At 41.8% G+C, this 21,711-nt stretch overlaps 1 protein-coding gene across 1 annotated transcript in view; it reads right to left on the reverse strand.

Moving 5' to 3' along the window:
- The window catches only part of LOC104402184 (protein disulfide-isomerase A5-like), a 31,778-nt gene that overhangs the window by 1,467 nt on the left and 8,600 nt on the right, over positions 1 to 21,711 (reverse strand). Inside the window, exons 4-5 of the mRNA XM_010009992.1 lie at positions 11,007 to 11,077; positions 1,778 to 1,912 (exon numbers count right to left, since the gene is read on the reverse strand). Coding sequence (XP_010008294.1) covers positions 1,778 to 1,912; positions 11,007 to 11,077 — 206 coding nt within the window. The remainder of the gene's footprint in view (positions 1 to 1,777; positions 1,913 to 11,006; positions 11,078 to 21,711) is intronic.

The following is a 21,711-nucleotide window of genomic DNA, read 5'->3' on the forward strand; positions in this document are numbered from 1 at the left end:
CGAGGTGGCAAGGAGCTGAGAGATTCTGCTCTACTGGACATGGTTCCTGCTGTCATGTTGCTCTTACGGCAGCTGACATTGCCTCTCTTCTATGCCCACGTGAAATGACAATTCACCAGCTGGACCACACTGAACTGAATGTTCATCGCTGCCAGAATCAGGAACAGAAAGCAGGTCCCCTGGCTCTCACTGCTCTCTCCTGAGATTTCTTTGGCAGCGCAGGAGGTGGTTGGCCATGGTGATTCAAAAGGTGTTGTCATGCTGTGAGAAGTCCTTTAACAGTGCAGTCCCCTGTTACTGAAGCAGATTTGTGAACAGACATGGAATCTCCATGGAAGGCATTGTGCTAAGTACTCCCTCCAGTATTACCATGATAGGAGATAACAAAACCTAATTCTGCACAAGCAGAAGACCATAGGTCCCAGGAGAAGTGGAGGGGAAACACAGCTGCCAGTAGTAGAGAGATTGTGATGTTCCTGTCGGGTAATTTAATTCTATCCAAGAAAGGGGTGGCTGCACACAGGGGATTAGTCAGTACGCTTTCCAGCATAGGGGTAATCATCTCCCAACTGCTGTGGCCTCAGAGCACTCCTGTCTTGCTAAATTCTTTTTATCAGCCACCACAGATCCTTTCATACTAATGTCTACAAGTATGAGTTAGAAATATAAAAATTGACACTGAATTTTCACTTAATTGTCGACTACTTCACCCATCTTTACTTTTAAGAAAAGATCCACAATCGGAACTAAACACAGTATCCATAACAATGCCTGGATCAGCACCACAGAATGGTAATTATTGGGGTCCTAATGCTGGAGAAAACTGGGAGGCGAAGCTCCATTAAGACTTTCCTAAGATTCTGCCTGACGAAGAACCTCAGAATTTGGCTTCTTTCTTCATGCTGCTCTATAATTTGGTGAGCTGTAATAGCAGCGATATCTTTCAGGCAAGGTTCTTTTATCAAAATCACTGGATGGCTTGAAGACCCAAGTTTTGCTTGCAGGTCCTAGCTTCTCCAGGCAATCAATCACTGCTGAGAAGTAACCTCCCTCTAGGAGGTTATGACAAAAACCACACACAAATAATTGGATTGCTCCCTTACTTTCAGGCACTTTACAACCACAGAAGGCATTATGCCATTTCTGTCCCTTGTACTCAGAGCATATAATCAGATGGGCACAGCAGGAGAAAAGAATGAAACTTCAGCCCATGGGCTAGATGGCACAATTTCTCTTTCCATACTGAGCTCCAGGAGCGAATCTGATTCAGGGCGAATGACACATTTAGTTTCCCCCAGTCTCCAAAGGACAGCTTTGTCCCTGCCATAAAACCAATGGTTTGTCACCATTTGGCAGCCTGGTGGATCTGTAACACGTTTGCAGTATATGTGCAATCCAGATCCAGCACTGACAGGAGCAAGTTCTGTATTTTCTGGCATTTCTGTACCTAGCAGCAGCCCATGCAATAAACCCTTCACTTTCACTCGGTCCAAATCCACTTGCAGACTTCAGCTTAAAGAATAAAATACACAACAAAGCATTACCAAATCTACTCCTTCCTCTTCTCAGGTTCCTAAACATAGACCAAGTACATTCCTAATGCAGAGATGTACAGGGGTGTGGTACACAATGATTCATTCATGTAAGACTGTTACAGAAGCAGTTAAACATCCTTCCAGCATGGCAAAAATTTACTCTGCAGTTTTCATTTGCAAGGCAGTACAGGCAGAGGAAGCCTTCCTCCCTGTACCAGGTAATGACTCTTGCTTTCACTTACCCCTCTTTCTCCGGTATATTTTTCCACAAACTTCCCGTAGTTGTAGTAGTTGAAGGTGGGGTAGCCATCAACCCCCTCCTGCTTACACAGGTCGTGATTCTGTCCTTTGGCACAGTCCACTGCAGCATAGGTGATCTGAAATGTAAGAGATCAGCATGAGGCAGGAGAAGATAAAGCAAGATCCTACTTCATGGTTATGCTGCTGCAGCTCACTTAACACTAGGAGAGGCCCAAGTCTTCTGCTGTTCTTTAACAGCTCAGCTGTGGAGGAAAGCCAGAGGGTGGTCATCAGGTCAAGCCATGCAAATGGAAAAGCAGAAGCCTGCTCCATCCAAAAGAAATGCTGTGCTACTCGCACAGCACCTGGTCTACATGGCTGCAAGGTGTGTTCAACTCACAGAGCAGAAAATCACCTTCCTAGCCTCCCTGTAGACTCCAAATGGGAAATCCAGAGGCTGTGTTAGTAAAATCAAATCCAAGCACAGTGATCACAGCTCTATCATATTGCAATATTTTTCCTGCACTTCGGTTTTAAGTGATGAACAGTGTCAGGGTGACTTTGATAATGGTAATGACCCACTTAACCCAACCTCCTTCCTGTGGCATGACTAATGGTTGGAAAAGTTACCTCTCCTGTTCTTGAACAAATGTGGCTGGTCACTTATGCAAGCTATTAATAGATTATTGACTTCCACCCCAAATAGCTTTTGTAAACTCCATTCAGCTCTCCCAAGGTCAAACAGGGATGGGTGAGAGGCCAGAGCATTGTCCATCAAGTAACGCATATAAAGCAAGCTGCTTGCTTGCAGTTTCGGTTTCTTTCCCTGTCTTTTTTCAGTCTGTCCATTAAGGTAGGGACTGTATGTTATGTGCAGCCATTAGCAGAGTGGGCTTTAATTCCTTTTAAAACCTCTAGATGCTACTGTCACACAAACAAACCCTGAGTAGGAAACAGCCTGCCGTCCTCCCAGCCTGTTCAGCAGCAGAGCAACACCCTCTGTGTCCCTGTCTGCCTCAGCACAGGCAGAGTGAGGAAGCATAACCTCACAGCCCTAGAGCACCAGCTCAGGCAAACCATAGTTTAGAGCATTTGACGTTTGAAACCTGAATCTGAGAAGTACTGAGGAGGAGCCCCACTTAACATTTCTGATGTTGAAACAAAATGCAACTCACAGGCTTCTACTCAAAGTAGCCTAGCCCTGTGCTGTGATTTCACACTGACTGTTCCTGCGAGCGGCAGTTCTGGCACTGAATGTACACTGCTCACGCAGGCTTGCCTTCACGCTGAAGAGCAAGCAGGCTGAAGTACAAGCTACGTAAAACCCAAACAAATTAGAGGAATGATTATTTTTTTTTTTGGTGGTTGTGGGTTACAACGTATCAAGTGCTAATTTCGTAACAGACACATCTTAACTTGAAATTTCCGTTCCAGGAGCCTCCTTCAAACAATCTGATCAAAATACCTTTTGCTTGCATGACTTTAGGGTTGCAGTTGAACTGTTCTTCCATAATTAAAAGATCACTTAATATTCCACAATGCCCTCCAGTTTCATGGTGACACTGTCAAAACGAGAAAACCTGATCTCATTATCCTAGCAGTAATTAAAGAGATTGGCAAAGCCAACTTCAGTTAATTTACTTTCTTTGTTTTAACTTTGAAAGTCTGACAAGACAATACTCAGTAAGATCTCGCTTAGGTCTGCCTTCAGATGGAAAGCACTATATAAAGCGAGCAGTGTTCTTACCTTAAACATTTGGTTTCTCTTTTCCCATTTTAAACATTAATAAGGCTATTACAGAAACAGGACTCTTGAGAGCTGTAGAAAACATGTATGATCACACTTTTTTTTTTCCCCTTTGTGTAAACATAAAGACTCCTTCCTACTCATTCAGGGCCAGTTAAAATGAAAGGTTAGGGATAATACATGGCAAAAGTTTCATCTAAGTATTTATGCCTTCCTGACCTTAGCAGCCAGCCAGAATTTAGAGCCCTTTTGTCCTTCTGTGTAAAGGAAAGCTTACAATGGAGAGAAAGAATTATTTTATGTCACAGTATTAATGTGGAAAGAATACTGGAAGTCCTGGTTCCCTGAAAACAGGAAGAATAAATAAAACTGTTTTGCATTGCTTTAAATATCACACAAGGAGAGATTACAGCCAGAAAAAGGGGAAGGTGTATGTGCGTTCATCCAGATCTCAGTAGCTGGTCTGAGGCATGACACTGTTGTGACTGATGACCCATCTGTTCTTAGACAGCATCTTGGAGAGTAAAAAAAAAAAATAGTTTCTAGTACACTGGAAGGAAGAGAAGCCTTCTTTGTCTGTACCACTATGGAAACATCTAGACCAGCTTTGCTTGGAGTAAAGAACCCAATTTCATTTACAAAAGGCTTTTTTGAGAATAGACTCCAGTAAGGAGAGGGTGCAGTGGAGGAATGCAATGCTGTAAGCCTCTGTTAACCTTGTTTAGTTCATCTTTACTTCTTGCCTCGAAACAGATGACTGATGAACTATAAGGAGGTGGCTTCTGAAAGAAATGCTCAGTAGTCTGCTTGAGATATAGCTTTCCTCTAGAGCACATGGAAACCTAAGCTGGTCCATCTGTGCATTTGTTGTGCACTGAAGTAATGCACGAAGATCCCAGTCTAAGTCTGGCCACAACAGTCACATCAGCCTAATGCTATGCCTAATCTAACAGGTCAACGGTGAGGGACACATACAACTGGAGTAGCATTGGAGGATGTGTCCATGGTCTGTCATTCTCTGAAATGCTCCTGATGCAAGCTCCCACGCAGTCCCATGGACTTGCCACCCACTGCTCCTGCAAATGTTGTTTTTGAGCCCAGTTCTTCAGAACATACATTCTTACAGCCAGTGAGAGAAGAGAAACAGCAGTTTTCAAAAGCCTTGTAACTCATACAGACGTGAGCAAAATTTCATAGAGAGACATCTAACTCCCAAGACTGTATCTGACACTGCATTTCAAATGCCTGCTGCCAACGGTAGCTGAGTAAGAGTACTTAGGAGAGCCTGAGTAATTACTTTAGAGTGGAAATGTTAAGGCAGACTAAATATAGAGGTTGCTACCATCTCTATGTACTCATTACCATGGTCCTAATTGTCTTGCCTGTCTGACAGTGGAAGATCAAATATAGTGCACTGCAAGAAGAGAAAAGTAATGCTGAAAAACACTTATAGCAAAATGCACTTCTGGACTGAGGACCAATTCTAATCTCAATTCTATCAGCTTCAGACAGCTGAACTCCAAAGAATTTCAGTAAACAACTCCAATGCCCTTTGCTTCATTCTGTTTGCATTTTCATGGACCACAAATGTTAAAATACATTTCTGGTAGAGGAGTGTCCTCCAGAAGTTTTCAGCTAGGGTGAATTACTTCATGACTATACTGAAAGGCTGCAGATAAAAAGATGTAACCCACAAGAAGAAAAGTTTTGCTTGAGTCCTGGCTCAGGTGAGCAGTGATACATTGCAGGGAGCTTTTCCTCTCATTCTCAATCTTCTTAGCAATGATCACTTTTTCTGCATCACTAAATAAGGTAATCAAGTCAGGAAAACTATCAACCAAAAAAACCTCTACCAAAATGTAGTTAAAGACTTCTGGAGAATATTACTCTCAGAAATTACATTCATATTCAACAATCAGTAACAAGTTACGTGGAAATTCACAGGAAAGCATAGGTTAGCAAGACCTATATGCTTTACCTTGTAAAAACACTATTTTTATTCAATCAGAAATTTCAGGCAGATTAAACATAAAACATCCCTGATACGTACCCACAAGTAAAGACACTTGGCATCATCTTCATGAATTCCCGCTTATCAAAAGGGAAACAGAATCACAGAATCAGCTAGGTTGGAAAAGACCTTTAAGACCATCAAGTCCAATCACTACCACCTTTAAAAATCTGTGAAAACAAGAAACTCTCCTAACGCTGGGCTAAGGTGTGTGTGTGTATGTCCATTATGGAAAAACCCAGCATAACACACAAGACTGATTTATAGAGATTTTGATCGTTAGGGCCAAAATGTAACTTCTTGAGTTTTCCTAACTTTCCTCTAACCAGAGGGGAAAAAACATTGAAAAAAAACATTTCGGGAAGAAAAAAAAAAAAATATAAGTGCTATATCTGCAACATGCAGAAAACTCCATGGAGTTATGGATTCTCCATAACATAAACCAGCACTGCCTCAGATATTGACAATACATCATTATATACAAGTTCTCTCTCCAGAGGCTGTTCAGGTTTATCACCATCCTGTTCAGTAGCTGTACCAGGAATAGAATAGTTATCAAATGAAAAGATAATCAATCAGAGACCGTGGTCTCCAGAGAAAGTTACTCAGAGTACATCCAGCTTTCTAACTGTATTGTTAGTTCTTCAGATCTGGTATGCAGCTGATTATAGTTAATAATACCAGGTTAGTATGCATAAAAATTATACATTATAATAATAAAAATTTAAAAAACAATACCAGATTAATACACATTTCTCCATAGTTGGTATAGTTTATCATGACTCTAGCAACATCGGGAACTGGAAAATACCTTAATCTGAAAAGGGAAGTCCCACAGAAACACTGCATGGTTTCACCAAAGAAGAGGGAGTTTAACTCCAGAGTTGCAAACTTAACTGTGCACACATTAGAATGTGAGCAATGTATGACTAGCTCTGAAGAGCTTGTAAGAAAGGAAACAGCGCATGGCATATTGTTCAGATGAAGTGGTCTGATCACAAACACCAAGCTGTTGCAAAAATCAGAACTTTTCATTTAGGTACTTAAATAGAAGTGGAGCTATGCTGAAAATGTGACCATTGATCTGTGTGCCTCAACTGTAACAGATGGATGATGCCTTCATTTTTTTGCTGCAAAAATGTTAGAAGGAAAAGAAGAACTTGCAGTATCATATAATCATGCATCAGGAATCACAGTTCCTTTCCAACAGAATTACGAAACAACTTCTTGTTCTAGAGGGATCTTGCAGGTAAGAAACACAATTACATCCAGTGGTTCAAATAGATGTGTAGAAAATTGAAAGTGTGATCCCTTGACCTTCTAAGGTAACTCCTTCTTTCCATTCTTAAACCTTTTTCATTTTAACAGTTTCTCTCCCAGTCACCATACGATGATATAGTAAGAATACCCCATGATCCTAGTTACCCTCCTGTTAAAATATGTACTGCACACGCTGGTTTATTGATTCAAGGAAATAAATCTCTGCTGGAGCTAATATTGACTTTTGTTATGAAAATGGAAGTGAATAACTAACTGAATATTGATTTGAGAAGAATGATATATGATAAGCTTAAAAAAGTTAAAATAAAATTGCAGCAGAGAAAAGAATGCTTTCAAGCAACATTTTTAAAGTATAGTCAATTATTTGGGGGGGGGGGAAGTCTGTCGTTGCAAAATGTCTTAAAAGCACCTATTAATAAGTCAAATGCACATTCTTCTTTATGATTAGTCCATAGCTTTCTATTTATGTTACTTGTTCTGGACCCTAACGCAGTTATGAGCTGGCTTGCTAAAACTTGTTGAATTCAGCTACTGTTCTCAATGTAACCTTGCAAATGGAAGATCCATTATTAGCTGCTCTGATGTGCCACAGCAGCATTATCATAGCTGCAGTTCACCAACTGTTCTCAAAGCAGGCCTATTTGCAAAGGGAAGATCCATTTAGTAGGCACCATGATGTACAGTGCTAACAACACCATATTTAATGAGTCTAGTTAAAAAGAAATTCAACACATGATTTTTTTAAGCAAACAGGGATCAAATTCTTGCACAGTGATTTCGTTGGCATAATGATTTTCAACCACAGTTCAACCCATGTTTTGCAATACACATTTGGGACTCACCAGTTTCACGGCTGTCTTGCAGCCCCCCAGCTACCACCCCAACTCACCTCATCAGCTGCACCCTTTCCAGCAATCTCTGCCACAGCTGTTTCTGTACAAACTCACTAGAACCCAGTCGCAGTGCTCTGATTCAGGCCAGTGCATTTGTACAGGAACAGTCTTCTGAGAAAATAGAGAAGATTGGTGAAACAGCAGCCCCCTTGGGGGAGTTCCAGAGATTTGTTTCTGAGAGGCCTTGAGAAGTCAAGAGCTTTCCTTCAGCAAATCCAAGCTGGAGCATCACATATTGGTTCTTTCAACCTGAACTTTAAAAAAATCTGCATTCTGCCTTTTGGCTGATCCTAAAGATTTAGCTGGTGCCCTTTCAACAGTCTCTGGAGTAGTAAGTGAACATGCCTTCCTGTTCTTCAATCTGTTCAGCAGAGTAATGATCCTCACATTTGCATTTTCTGACGTACACTGGTCACTGCCAAAACTCGAGCTTTGGAGCACAGGCCAAAGGCTTTCCTCTGGCAGCTGTGTGCAAAGACCCCAGTGCTCCAAGGCAAGAATGTTCCAGATGGGTTTTTTCCTTGTTCTTTTTTCTTTTTAAAAAACTAAAAGCAATATCCTAAGTGCTTCACTGGACTAGCTTCTCCACTGATCTGGTCTTACTTATTTCTCCAGGCACATGGAAAGACACAGTGTCTCTGGTTTGTGGGTTACACCCAGAGCCATGTTTTGCTATAGCCACACGACTGCCCTAGGCAAGCAAGCAAGCTTGGGATTTCTGCTAAAACAACCAGCAGTGATGCGGCCAACAAGAACTGACACGTGGGGCCAATGTTCTGAGCACTGTGTTTCTAAACTCCAACTCCAGCAGTGCAGATGATGAAAAAGTGCACAGCACTACACACAGCCCAAGGCGCGAGGGGGCTTCTGTGCCAAAACCGCCCCCTTGCAGTGAACCTGTAGAGCCAAAGCCACATATTAACAGCTTCAAGCTCTGCTCATCTTCAAAATTCCAATGTAAAGACTCAAAGTCTCCTAAAGGACACCTTTTAAGATACCATTTATTACCAGTTCCAGGCTGGAATGTTTTTGCTTGTTCTTTGGCTTCTGCAGAATTTAATGTTTAACTAAAGGACCACCCCGATTGAAAAGAAGATACAGTTTAAATGCTACCACACTCCGTTAAAGTGAACAAACCTTTCTCCAGGGGAAAAAAAGTCCCAAAACAATATCATGACTAAAAATGAAAATTAGTAATCTTTCCCTGGTTTTGGAAGAAGAAATACTTCTTTCCTCTTAAGCAGTAATTTTACAGAAGTTCAAAACTCTACAGAACTATGAATTAGTCTGAGGGATCAGTCTGGTTTGGAACATGGGAATATGCCCAGCTGCTTGTGGGAACAGCCGTGTGCCCTTCTGAAGTCTTAAACAGGTTTATTTTCTCTTCCATAATGGCACAAACTGGCAGCAAGAAGCACCTTGGCAGGTTATGGCTGTATACAATTAAATAGTGCTCCCCAGATAATCAATCCCTGGCACTTTCATAAGTCACTGGGGTGGAATAACACCGTTTTCCCTAACTGCACACACCTCTTTAAAACTGTACCAGCCTTAATATTCCCTGCTGGCTCTCCTGTTCCAACTCATTACATTTTATACCTCCCCACTTCAGCCTTAAACTGAAGTCAAGAGTTGCAACTGTCAATCACTCCTCTGCTCTTGGGAGTGCCTTCATAACCTGCAGTCTGAACCGAAAGCTTCACAAGCCTTTGTTTAGCAGTACCACCACCATGTCCAATAAACTGTGCCATGATTCAGATTGCTTGTTAATACATCCTGGGGCTCTAATAAGCAAGTTGCACATTGTTTGGCGCATTTGTTTCACCTCCTCTGACTGAAATATTAATGAGTTTAGGAAAGAGAGGCTTCATTGGGAACTACCAGAAAAGTGGGAAAACAAGGATACTTTCTCAAAGATCTTGGAAACAAACAAGTAACTGAAAGGCATCTGAGCACACAAAATTACAGCAGCAAGAGAACCCAGAGCTGAATGCCTCTAAATCTTTTATGTGCCACAGGGCATAAGTGATGGACTTCCCATTTTATGCAGTCAATGATACAATAATTATTTGTTTCTTGACAATCTGATGCATCTTCTGCAAGTCAGAGCAAAGCTAATAGGAAAAAGGAAAAAAAAACGAAACACAACAGAAATTCTTCTGTTACGGCAGCAGGCAGATTAATAGGGGTGTAACTGTTACACAATTACCTCTTCTATTTAGAACAGAATATAAAATAGAACACTGTTTCAGTTGGAAGGAATCTACAACAGTCATCTAGTCCAGCTGCCTGACCAATTCAGGGCCAACCAAAAGTCAAAGCAGGTTGTTAATGGCATAGTCCAAATGCCTCTTAAGCGCTGACAGCCTTGGGGCATCAATCACCTCTCCAGGAAGCCTGTTCCAGTGTTTGACCACCCTTTCAGCAAAGAAATGTTTCCTAAACTTCCCCTAGTGCAGCTTTAAACCATTTTCACTCATCCTACCACTGGATACCAGGGCTGCAGATAAGAGACCAGCAGCTGCCTCTCCACTTCCCCTCCTGAGGAAGCTGTAGAGAGCAATTTCCCTATTAAATTGCCAAATCTTTTCCATGCCACATTTGAACAGAAAGCAATCGTGAGGTTGGAACAAATTTGGAGACCAGAATGAAATACAGTTCACTCCAAGACAATAAGCAGGTCTGTAGCTCATTATCTGGTTAAATCCAGTGGCTGAGGTGTTTGGGGGTTTATTTTTCAACTCCAGATACGCATGCACTCAGTTAAAATAGTTCAGCTGATGCAAGGAAATTGACTGGTGAGCTTCAGCCATCACATGTATTTTCAAGACAGCAGCACGAGGGTTCTAGAAGGGCCCACCACCTGAGACTCAGCTCAGCCAGCTTACAGAAATATATCATATTTATGCTATGCAAGCAAAGATTAGTTATATGATTGAGGTCTTCAGGACTGTTACAGGACTTGTGGTTTCTCCACATGCACCCCAACAGCTGGCAAAAGTTGAAGGGGAATGGAGATGATGTAAATTATCTTTTATTAATCTTTCAATAACAAAGAATGTGTTTCACTTCATAGAAAAGAATTCTCACACAAAGAATTATACAGAAAAGACAATAAATTAAAGAAAGCAGAATAGGTTAAATGCGTAAGTCAGCAATCCCTAAGCTGCAGATATATTTCTATTAGTGTAACAGCAATTTTAACTGCAAGCCTACCACCTTATCAATAAGCAAAGCCTATGCACTACAAATGCTGGAAAACATTCTTCAGTATCTCAGAAATAATTAACAGCAAGTACCTTTCGATCTTCTTTAAAGACTTCAGCAGCAGTTGTAAAATGCGGAATGGCATTTTTACAGTGGGGACACCCTGTTTGACACAGGAAATAAAAAACAGCATAAACATTAGTTGTGAATAAGATACTGGAACAAACTCACGACACAAGGTGAATTAGTGGAAAATTTGCATTAAGAGTAAAGAATAATTCTAGACAAAATTTTTCCAGTTCTGTGAAGAGCGGGACAAAGCATCTGTAGACCATGCGTCAGCTACATGAATTTAAGCACATTTAAAATCCCTCTGACTTCAAGCAGTTTAAGTGTATACTTACAGTTACACAACACCCCATATAGGGACCACGGTGCAGGGAGCTTTTCTCTATTGTCAGTCCCTTAAGAGGATTTTAAGATTGCTAGCCAAAAAATGGACAAACTATTTCCCTGCTGCTGTACCTCCTCATGGGTATTACCACGTAGGTTATTACTGCTGTTGCCACAGATACGAGCTACACTTGGACACAGGAATAAAGACAGCACAGTTGTGAACAAGAGGAGGTTGGAAGTTGGAAAGGAAGTTGCTGGGATCATTTAGAAGTGATTGGGAATTGCCTGTGTTAGAGCCAAGCCATCAGGAACAGACGGGAGGGGAAGAGAAGCAAGTCCAACAGGCTATACATCTTCGAAGAACAGAGGTCCAGTCCAAGGTTAGGCTGACTGCTGCTGGCCTTCCTGGAGACCTTCCTCCTGTTCACCACAAATGGGCAACCCCAGAAAAGCTTTAAAGACACAGCACACAAGAACCCCACCGCTTTGTGTGGGAGCTGGACTGATACGTGTCTGTACCACTGTTGCATTAAACAGAAGGCCAGTTTATTCCTTGCTTAAGCATATGCTAAATTTACTCAAACATTTTGGAAGAAGCCACAGAAAGGGAACAAAACCTGCTTTCTTGATTCAGGATTCAGATGTGAGTGCTCTCAGCAATGTCTACTGTCTATGATTAATCTAAACTACTCTCAAAATATCAATACTAACTAAGGCTTCAAAAAGGAAAGTGCCTGCATATGTGTAACAAACTGCTTTTTCCAAACACAGCATATAGAGGTTGCTCTGAAGCAGGAACTCAGTACACTATTTTTTTGCTGACATGCAGCTTGAAAAGGAATGGACTCGCTTCAGTCAAGCCTGTATAACACTAGCAAAGGCAAAAAAGCTCATCCTTCTATTATTTCTAGATAAGAACAAAACAGAACACAGATGAGTAGCTCCAATTACAGATCATGCTACTGTTGTTTACCAGTATTTTACAACAATGAGCAAGTGTCTGTGTTACTTTTAAGACAGTATTGACAAATGCCCTCTTAGGAGGCTTGCAGCCACCCTCTCATGAAGTGCTCTCACTCTTTCAGCTTACAAGGAAAACAGTATCTGTGCATAAACACTGCACACCCCTTTCATCTTCACCAAAATGCTATTTCATTGCTTACATGCACTGCTTTGAATCTGAGAGCATTCTTTTCTTTTTGAAAGCACTGCAATGACACACATGTATATAAATACACTGAGAATCTACGCAGTCACTAAGAATATCAGAAAGTCAAAGGGACATTTCCTGGGAAACGGAGGCACTTCTGCAAATCCATCTTACTGGCTTCAAACTCTTTACACAGCAAAATGGCAGTCTATCCTGGTGGCAGCTGTGTTTCAGTGGGAGATAGTGCAGGCCCTCTACTGCTTGCAAATTATTAACTTGGTTGATTTGTTCAGCATTTGCCTGGGAGAAAACGGTCAAGAAAGAAAAGAAAGAGGGGGAAAAGGAGGTGACTAGGATTCCAGGCTGCTGCACTAGGATTCCAGGCCGCTGCCATGTCCATCAGCCCACTTCAGTGACCCTTCTTCTCTCCTGCCACTTGCCTGTCCAATCTGCCTGATACTGAAAAGCCTTCAGGCTTCAAGCCTGCCTCTTGACACATCTTGGCTAATCTCCTGTACTGTGGGGCGACTGCCTTGGTTGACTTGTTAACACTGCTCTACACAAATAAATCAGAACTGGTGACAACATCTAAAAAGAATTCCAAAGACGCACACACACAAAAATCGGGCACCCCTAAACCAAGAACACTTGTTCTAGTCTACATGCTTACATGCTGTAGTTTACTAGAAAGCACTTCCAACTGTCACACTAAAACATAAAGGCTCCTAAAAACTTAAACTTTCCAGGTTCCCCTTTCTGCTTATGATCTTGGCCTTGAAATTTATATTTTACCAAATGGTGACTTTTGAACCCTCAGTAAAAGACATTTCAAGAGAAACTTGAGATTTCAGTCTTCTTATTCCTAACACCGTCATGATACACCAGTCAATGTGTTTCCCACCTTGTGGGTGCTGGATGTGCCAAGGATGGGGCATTCAGTATAGCCTCTCTCCAGGCCCCCACTAAAGTTTCTCTTCAAGAAAACCAAACATTTTCAACAAACAACAAGCATATTCATTCAGACACAGAGAAGTCCAATGGCTATTAAAAATGCAAACTGCCATTTTAGAAGGGCCAACAGATGGCTGGTAAGAAAACAGCCCAAGTGGCCATTTAGCTGGTGACTGCTCAGGGAAGCATCGGCAGCTGCTCAACATCCCTTCCACCCCAGTCATCACTGCACATTGCTATATGCTGGTCAACAGGCGGCATCAAGAAGGGCTTTGAGCATGGTTCTCAGCAAAGATGCACATCTTGTAAGGCCAAAGAAAGCACCCAATTATCTAGACCATTAATGCATTTTGGAAAAGGTAGGCAAAACCAAACAGGCTTTGAGGCTGTGGTCAATACCACAACACAGAGGCGAGGAGCACCATGTAATTCAAAAGAACTGACAAAGTAACTTATGCTCACAGCTTTCCTTTCCTCTTCTCTGTGATCTTCTCATCTTCCTACTCTAAATCAAAATGACAAAAAGTTACCTTCATTTACTGATCTGAAGTTTCACCCCTCCTCCCCTCACTTCTCTCTTGGCCCAACCTCCTTTCTTTACCGCACTGTGCTTGCAAAACTAAAACACAACCATATGGCTTTTGGCAGAGCTGACTCCAAGTCCAGTAGGCATTTTGTTAGCCTTGGACATCCATCCATGGAACAGATGTGAATGCTACGCTGAATTCCCAAGGAGTTTCAAGGAGTCACCGAGAAAGGGGGAAGGAGCACATCATATGGAACAGCAGAACTTCATCTGTTACAACTTAGAAGGATTGCCAAATGCAGCAAACATTTGGAAGTCACCCAACCCAGTCATTCTATTTAAAGCACACATGCCAAATAAAAAAATAAAAGCAGAGGTTGATGTCTTCATTTTGACAGACGGAAAACTTGTTCTCCCCATTCCTTCTTCTCACCCACTATCACACATTTATTTTAAGTGTTAACACTATCTTCCAGATTTGAAAGTGCAAAGAAAGGAAATGTACTGAGCACTGTACATGAGGATAGGAAGTGTGCAGGCTCCTTACAAAGGGTTTTCCAGATGGGCTGCAATGGAAAGAGATTAAACTGGTGGCATGAAGTTGTGGGTAAGGCATCAAGAATCCAAAGGTCCTGCCTGTTCTCACTAGTATTTATAGGGCAGTAAGTTACTATGGACTAAAAAAGTGGAGGACGTATTCCATTTAATTTAGTTGAATAATTTCGGTGCTATGGTAGGCACACAAGCTTCTGCCAGGGCCAAGAGGTGGACTTACTGAGCAGCAATGGAAGCAGCACATCTGGGAGCAGAGCCTTCTAACATCGGTGCAGGGCTTTGCTTTACTGATTTTCTTTCTTTGGTTTTACATCATAGTCAAATTTGATCTCAACAGGGTTAACAGCAGATGTGAAGTGAACAGTAGTTTCCTGTGCCTGACTTGAGAAATCTGTAGGAAACCTGCTCTTGGAACATCCAGCCTTTCCACAGCATCCCAGCACTGGCACTTAAAACCTCTAATCCCTTCTCCAAATCTCAAGCTAACTTCAGTTCCTAATGCAGATGCACACTTGCATCAACTAGCAGGAGATCAAGAGAGCTTGACATATAATGCACATGCAGTAGCATGCATTAAGGCCATTCTCTATTCCCAATCAGCAAAAAATACAGCTTTATTACAGCTCTGGCCAGACATTCTCGCCTCTCTGCTCAAAATCTTGCACTCTGGAGGCGCTCCCATGCAGCTGGTGGTGGTATCTGCTCTGCTCAACCACTAAAGCCTGCTGGGGGATGAGATCTGCCTGCCTAAACCACAGGTTCATGGAAACATATGAGAACACCTGCAGTAGAGGCATTCTAAGTTCTCTTTGCCTTTGCACTACAAATTTAAAATTCACCTGAACCCAGTATTTTCTACTGGTTTTTTTTTGTTTGTTTTCTTTTTTACACCACTCATGCTGTGAAGCTGGCAAGGGCTGGGAAGGCACACTGCAGTACCAGCACATTCCTTACCTTGAAAACCAAGTAGTTTTGACTGATCCACTACATGAAAAATATGGTTTCTGTGGGTAAAAATTCAAGAGGAAGGGCTGCTGAACAGCAGGCAAGAGAAAGCAAGCGGGCTTCATTCAGACTCATTACACTGACGGGGGAAGGGAGTCAGATTAAATCTCTTCTAATTAGAGAGGCATTTAAAGGAAATGCTAGTGGGTCTTCAGGGAGATGAACTGATGGAAAATATGTAGCCCATCTTATTTTCTGTAGACTGAATTTACTGATAGCAGGAACAATCACATGATGCAGCATCTTCTCTGAGTGTCTTTGAGGAAAGAACCAATGAGCCAGCATTGGTTTGGGCACAGGAAAATGCTGGACAGGCCAGCACAGAAGCTGGCTTTATCCTCATGGAATCACTGCTTTGACAACTGTAAAGAAATAAAGAACTGCAGGGCTGAGCTGGATGCGGTTTCCAAAATGATGCCACAGACCATTTGTATACATGATGTAAATCAAACACATCACATGGGGAAATAGAAAAACTTACCAAGTGCTCACATCACCTTGCAAACTAATTTTTTTTTTTTTTTTTTAATAAAAAGCAGACTGAGAGAAAAACAATATAAACCCATTTGTCAGGTAAGGTAAGACAGACATGGAACTGGTATTAAAAACCAAGTGCGCATTGCCCCTAACATAAGAGTAATCAAGATTATGCTGTGGTTCCCATTCAATAAATCCACAGAAATAATATCCTGTACTCAGAATTGTAAACGTTTCCCATAATTGCAGGGTCCCATGGGATGCCAAGGGGATGCAAAGAGAATTTCAAGGCAATGGAACTATCAAGTGACTAACCTACATATCTTCATTACCTTCAAATGGAGAAATTTGATTGGACAGGGTTTCTTTTTTTAACCAAGTGAATTATTTCGCAATGATAGCGAGTCAAAAGAAAAACATACAGACTCTTAAAATTTCAGTGTACAAAAGTACTAGGACCAGATGGCAATTATAAAGGTGTCTCCAGAGTAGCACATGAAAGAGATGCACCCTGTTGGACAACAGTCACCTTATTACATTTAAAATAAAATTGTATGAAATTTTCAGAATTGCCTAAAGGAATCAACTTTCCAACAAACACAGGCTTCTACTTGCTTAAATATAAAAAAAGTCCTTTAAGTTATTTCATTCTTTGTTTAATTTGAAACTACAAAGTCCAGTGATATAATATAACCTCTCTACAACTGAACAGTACAAGGTTAATTCAGTTTTCTTAGAAGAGTGGAAGCTGTATTAGCATACCACACAGAAGAAAGGTGAAGCTGTTTTTAATGAATACAAATCAAAGGTAACAATTTGTACAAAATAGATAAAGGAAGAAAATGGGCATCAAAGTCGTACCTACAGTCAGCAGAGGTAATAATGATGTTTTAAATACATAAGAGGCTTTAAATGTATTAGAAGCAAAAGAAAACCACACAATACTAGCAATATAGCCTTGAAAGAAAATGATGGAGTTGTCAAAAGGAACTTCGCTGAATATATAAATGAAAAGATTAAGTAGGTATGGAGAGAGCCTCTATGCGTGGCACTTCCAAATGGCTGTCTGCAGTTTTGTTTCCACAAAACAAGAATGAGTTCAAACTGGAGGGGGCTCAGAAGACCTCTAAGAAGAGTAACAGGACTGGAAGGGGTGTTTCATGCAAAGGGAGTGAGGAATCCGAGTGTGTCAGTTGCCTAAATCCGCAGATTAAGAATTGATAGAAACCAAGAAAAGTGAGTCTAGTTTTCATGAGAACAAGCTATTCAAGCTGGGTGCCAAAGCCTAAATAACCTCCCTAGCTAGCTGCATGCTGAAGCCAGTCAAATTCAGGCAGGAAATTCGCATTCCCCATCGCTACTGATTTTTAGTCTGAAAGGAAATGGTTTTCTAAAAAAGGTGCTTTTATGCAGTGGTTCTCCACCTGATCAGCCTGCAGCCTGTCCTTGACTCACAACACTGAGCTGAAACTGCTACAGAGGTGATATGGATTGCTGTCCCTGCATCATCATCTCCTGAGGAACCGGGAGCTGCAGCATGCCAGCACTGCCCCAGAGGTCAGGCAAGGACAGCAGCCCCTGCTGACCCTAACCAAAGCATTCCAACTAAAATGGCTCTAAGCCATTTCAGATCAGGCATTTTTACTTCACAAAGCACTACCTTGTACTTTTTGCCCAGCATTAATATGTAATGATGTATAACCCCACTGATGTTGTTTCTGTGTGTACTTTTAGCATCTTGCACAGAATAAAATCAGGTAAGTGCAGTAACAAAGCAGTGTGCATGCTTAAACATGCGTATTTTAATGTTGCAGACTGCTTCCACACCAAATACACTAACTTGAACTGTCACTATTTTCAGAGCGAAGTCCCGGGCAATCCTGTGAAGGAGATCCGAAAGCCCAGTGTTTTGTGAGACCATGGCATTTGTGCTGTCTGTGGTCTTTTGTCAGCGTAAGGAAGAGCTCTGCTCCCCCTTCAGCCCCCAGCTTCCTTTAGTACCTCTCAACGGGTGATCTCAAATGCTTTAACTAATACCAGTTAATTACGCTCCAAATTGCCCCTAAGAGACAGAGACGTGATTATCCCCCTCTGTCATTACCACAAGGTTAAATGGAGCCAGGAAGAGGTTAAGTGACTCTCAGGACTCACAATCCTGCTTGACAGGGAGCAGGGGTGCAAGGTGCTGACTCCGTTCACTCTACCGCAAAATCATCAGGGCCCTAGAGGGCTCAGCACATGGCAGGATAGAGCCCTCAGCGTGCAAAGTGCAGAGCAGGGAATGACTTTCCTGATTCCCCATCTCTGTCTGAAATCATCACTGTCTAACTAACAGGGGTAGATACTGCCCTCCGTTATTGGTTTTTAAATGACTTCAACTCTAAGCAAGTGAAAGCAGTACATTGCACAGCTATCAAAGCAAAGCCGGGAGGTTGTAGATTGCAGAGTAAAGCAAAGCCTGTTTCCACTTCAAGAGTTTCGAGTGATTAACTAGAATTAAAACAAGAATATTACTTGGTCAATCAAGGAAAGACAGACCACAGACAGTAACTGCACAGATCAGAGCTGAAAATGGGTATACTGCTTAAACCAACAGAATTTAATAGCTACAGAAGTTATTGAAGCCACAGGCAGATTTGAGAAAGGCATTTGGAGATGTTACTGAAAGGTTAATTTGCTTTTGTTCTATCAGTAGAGAATTGGAGGGCCTTTAAATTGAATATCTGGAACCAAAGCTCATTTTGTGACACGACCTGACACATACGGTAATCATAATTCCAAGAAACAAGATATTAGTAATTGAAAGGAGGGGGATTTGTCTTTTTATTTGGAAAAGGTCATGAGGTTTTCAGTTAAGCATCAGGTCAGCCAGGCCTTGCCTTGCTAGTTGTAACAGGCCACCTGCTATCAATTTCACAGCCTGCTGGTGGGTTTTGTTGCAGTTTTTCCCAAGCTGTCTGAACTCCTATTTTTTAGCACTTTGGGGCTATACAGAGGAGATGAGGTATACAAAAAACCAAATCTTTGGAAATCACAGGCTTAGACATGAACAACTACTATAGCAGCAACAAAGTCATCAGAACAAGAGGGGCTGGATCACCCCGACAAATTTTAGTTTAATGACACTGCTCATGACAGCCACCTCTGAGCACTTCTGCCACAGCTACGTGCAGTCCTGGGAAGTGCCTCAACTTCCAAGTTGAGAAGTTTCAACAGCTCTCCCAGTGTTAATTAACATTCTCGACGCTAATACTGGGGCTAAGAGCAGTTCTGCTAGCCTGATTGCAGAGACCACTCTAGAAACTCACCCTTTGTCACAAGCAGCCTGTTAACAGGCTCTGTGGCATCATCGCTATTTACAGCAACAGGAATGCATCTTGCTACCACAAGCCTGTGGCAATAGCACCACTAATGCAGGAGAGAAACCAGTTAGCAGCAGAGCTAACCTATCAAAATTCTGCAGTGCCAGCCCACGCAGGATTTAAAGCCTCATTATCAGAGGGTCCAGACCTCGCTTCTGCCTCAGTCAACAACCAGAAAATCCTTCCTGCAAGCATTTCTGCCTTGAAATGGATTCTTTCTGTTCAGCATGTTTTTAATAATTTTTTGATAGCTTAAGCTTCATTGACAAACACACATTTTGTTCAGGCTCTCTGATACAGCCTTCTAATGAAAACTTATCATGATGCGCTTTGCAAGCAACAGGAAAGCCTCTCGGTGGAAGCCAGTACGAGGCCATCATGGGACACACTAAATTCATCCAAGCTACTGCTTTCTGTGGGCACCTGGACCCAATTAACTCAACTGAGGAGTGTTTTAGCCCCCTTTGTGCATCCTTCATGCAGAACTATGCCACCCAGGTATGTTCAGCACTGAGACCCAGACTAGTCATCTCAGGCCGAGCAGATGTGGGCTAAGGCCTCGTGGTCAGTCAAAGCCATTGTGTTTTGTTGCAGCAGTCTCGCTTAGCCAGAACACAACATTATCTCACCAAAACTTCCTGCACAAAGGCTGAGACATGGTGCAACCAGCTTTGTCCCAGCTTCCCGCAAAAAATGGGAGACACAAAGAGGAAACATTACCCCTTTCTTAAGAACAGCTTTTTGATGACAGCTTGTGTCCCACAAGCAAGCTAGCAGGGCTGGAGGAGCACGCTAGCCAGCCTGGCTCTTAGCAATAATAGCCAAAATGCCATCTGCACCCACTGTGCACACAGTGAAACCCACTCTGGCAAGGACACTCAGCTAGGTGCTTTTTTGTCATTGTATATTCCTCAATGCGTAACTTGGAGAGAAGAAACCAAGCAGTTTGTTATTGTGAAAAGACAGAAGGAGCATACCTGGATACAGAATGATTAATACTTTGAGAAAAGCCTGCAGATAAAACTAGCAGGTTTGCTTTAGCTCCCAGCATTTTATGAACTACTGGTGAAACACACAGGGATGGGCAGAACCGACTTAGAACTGAAAAAACATGACCCTTACCTGATTTTTTATTGTTGAAGAAATTCCCATCTGATTTCTTTCTTACTACTTACTGATGGCCACGAGATGACCACCAGACAACGATGATGTCAAGACTCCTGCTGGACTTGGAAGCCAAAGAACTCTCTTTAGTTCCCATCACAACATTACCCAGGTACCATCTCCCACTAACAGCTTAGAACACCACACAGCCTTTTAATAGCTCAAACACTATCCCAAAGTCTTCCGTGATTTCATCAGGCGAAACACAGATTAAGTACCTTCATTCACTTCTTTCAGACCTGAAAGAAAATCCCACAAAAAAAAAAAACAAAAGGAAAAAACCAAAAACAAACAAAACCAAACACAAAAAAACACCAAACAAAAAACCAAACCACCAAAAAAAAACCCCAAACAAACAAACAAAAAATTGAAGAGTCAAGGAGGCTGATGTCTCCTAATTGCACATCCTCTTGTTGCAGTAGAGCCACTTACTCAATGCAAAAATACCCTCATTAAAATAACCCTCAGGACACTTTATTTCTGAGTGTTCTTTGGGTAACCCCTGTGGGTCATGCTTCACCAGAAAATAAGCTTTTCCAGCTGACAAAAATGATTTCCAGTGAAGTGAAAGTTACACTGCTGACCAGAAACTGGAAATCAGCTCCCAGCAAAGTATTTATCAAAAATACCCATTCTGTAAACCTTGTTCAGTCCCACCAACTGAGGCCATTTGGCAAGTTAAGAATGTTGTCAACTGCCACCCTTACGAACCATTAAAAAGGAGCATTTCCCCCCTATTATTTCTCATTGCTGTTGAAAATCTTTGTTTTTTAACAGCGCTTATTATCTTGTGTTTTCACAAAAGTAGGAACTGAGGGCTGAGCCCTTTCACTAGAAGTGACTGATCTAAAAAGTAAGTGCCCCCTCCACATCATTTGGACCTGCTAATGACTATCCTATTATATATAATTCCTGTTCCTGACACAGTTGATTCATTTTTAATCCCTTCATAGGGGGTATTAAGCCTTTCCTATTTAAAGAAATTCAGAAGTTGATGGGAAAGGTAAAAAACCACAAACCAAAACCAACAAAACAAAAACAAATGCCAAAACAAAACCACTGTGTATTTCAAACTCCAGCGTTACTATTCCTAGGAACACAGCATTGCTGTGGCTGGAAGGCACTTGTGGAGATCATCTAGTCCAACTCCCCTGCTCAAAACTGAGTCAATTAGAGCAGGTTGCTTAGCACTGTGTGCAGTTGGGTTTTGA

The sequence above is a fragment of the Nestor notabilis genome, unplaced genomic scaffold, assembly GCF_000696875.1.
Source record: "Nestor notabilis isolate BGI_N333 unplaced genomic scaffold, ASM69687v1 scaffold19492, whole genome shotgun sequence".
NCBI lineage: Eukaryota > Metazoa > Chordata > Aves > Psittaciformes > Psittacidae > Nestor > Nestor notabilis.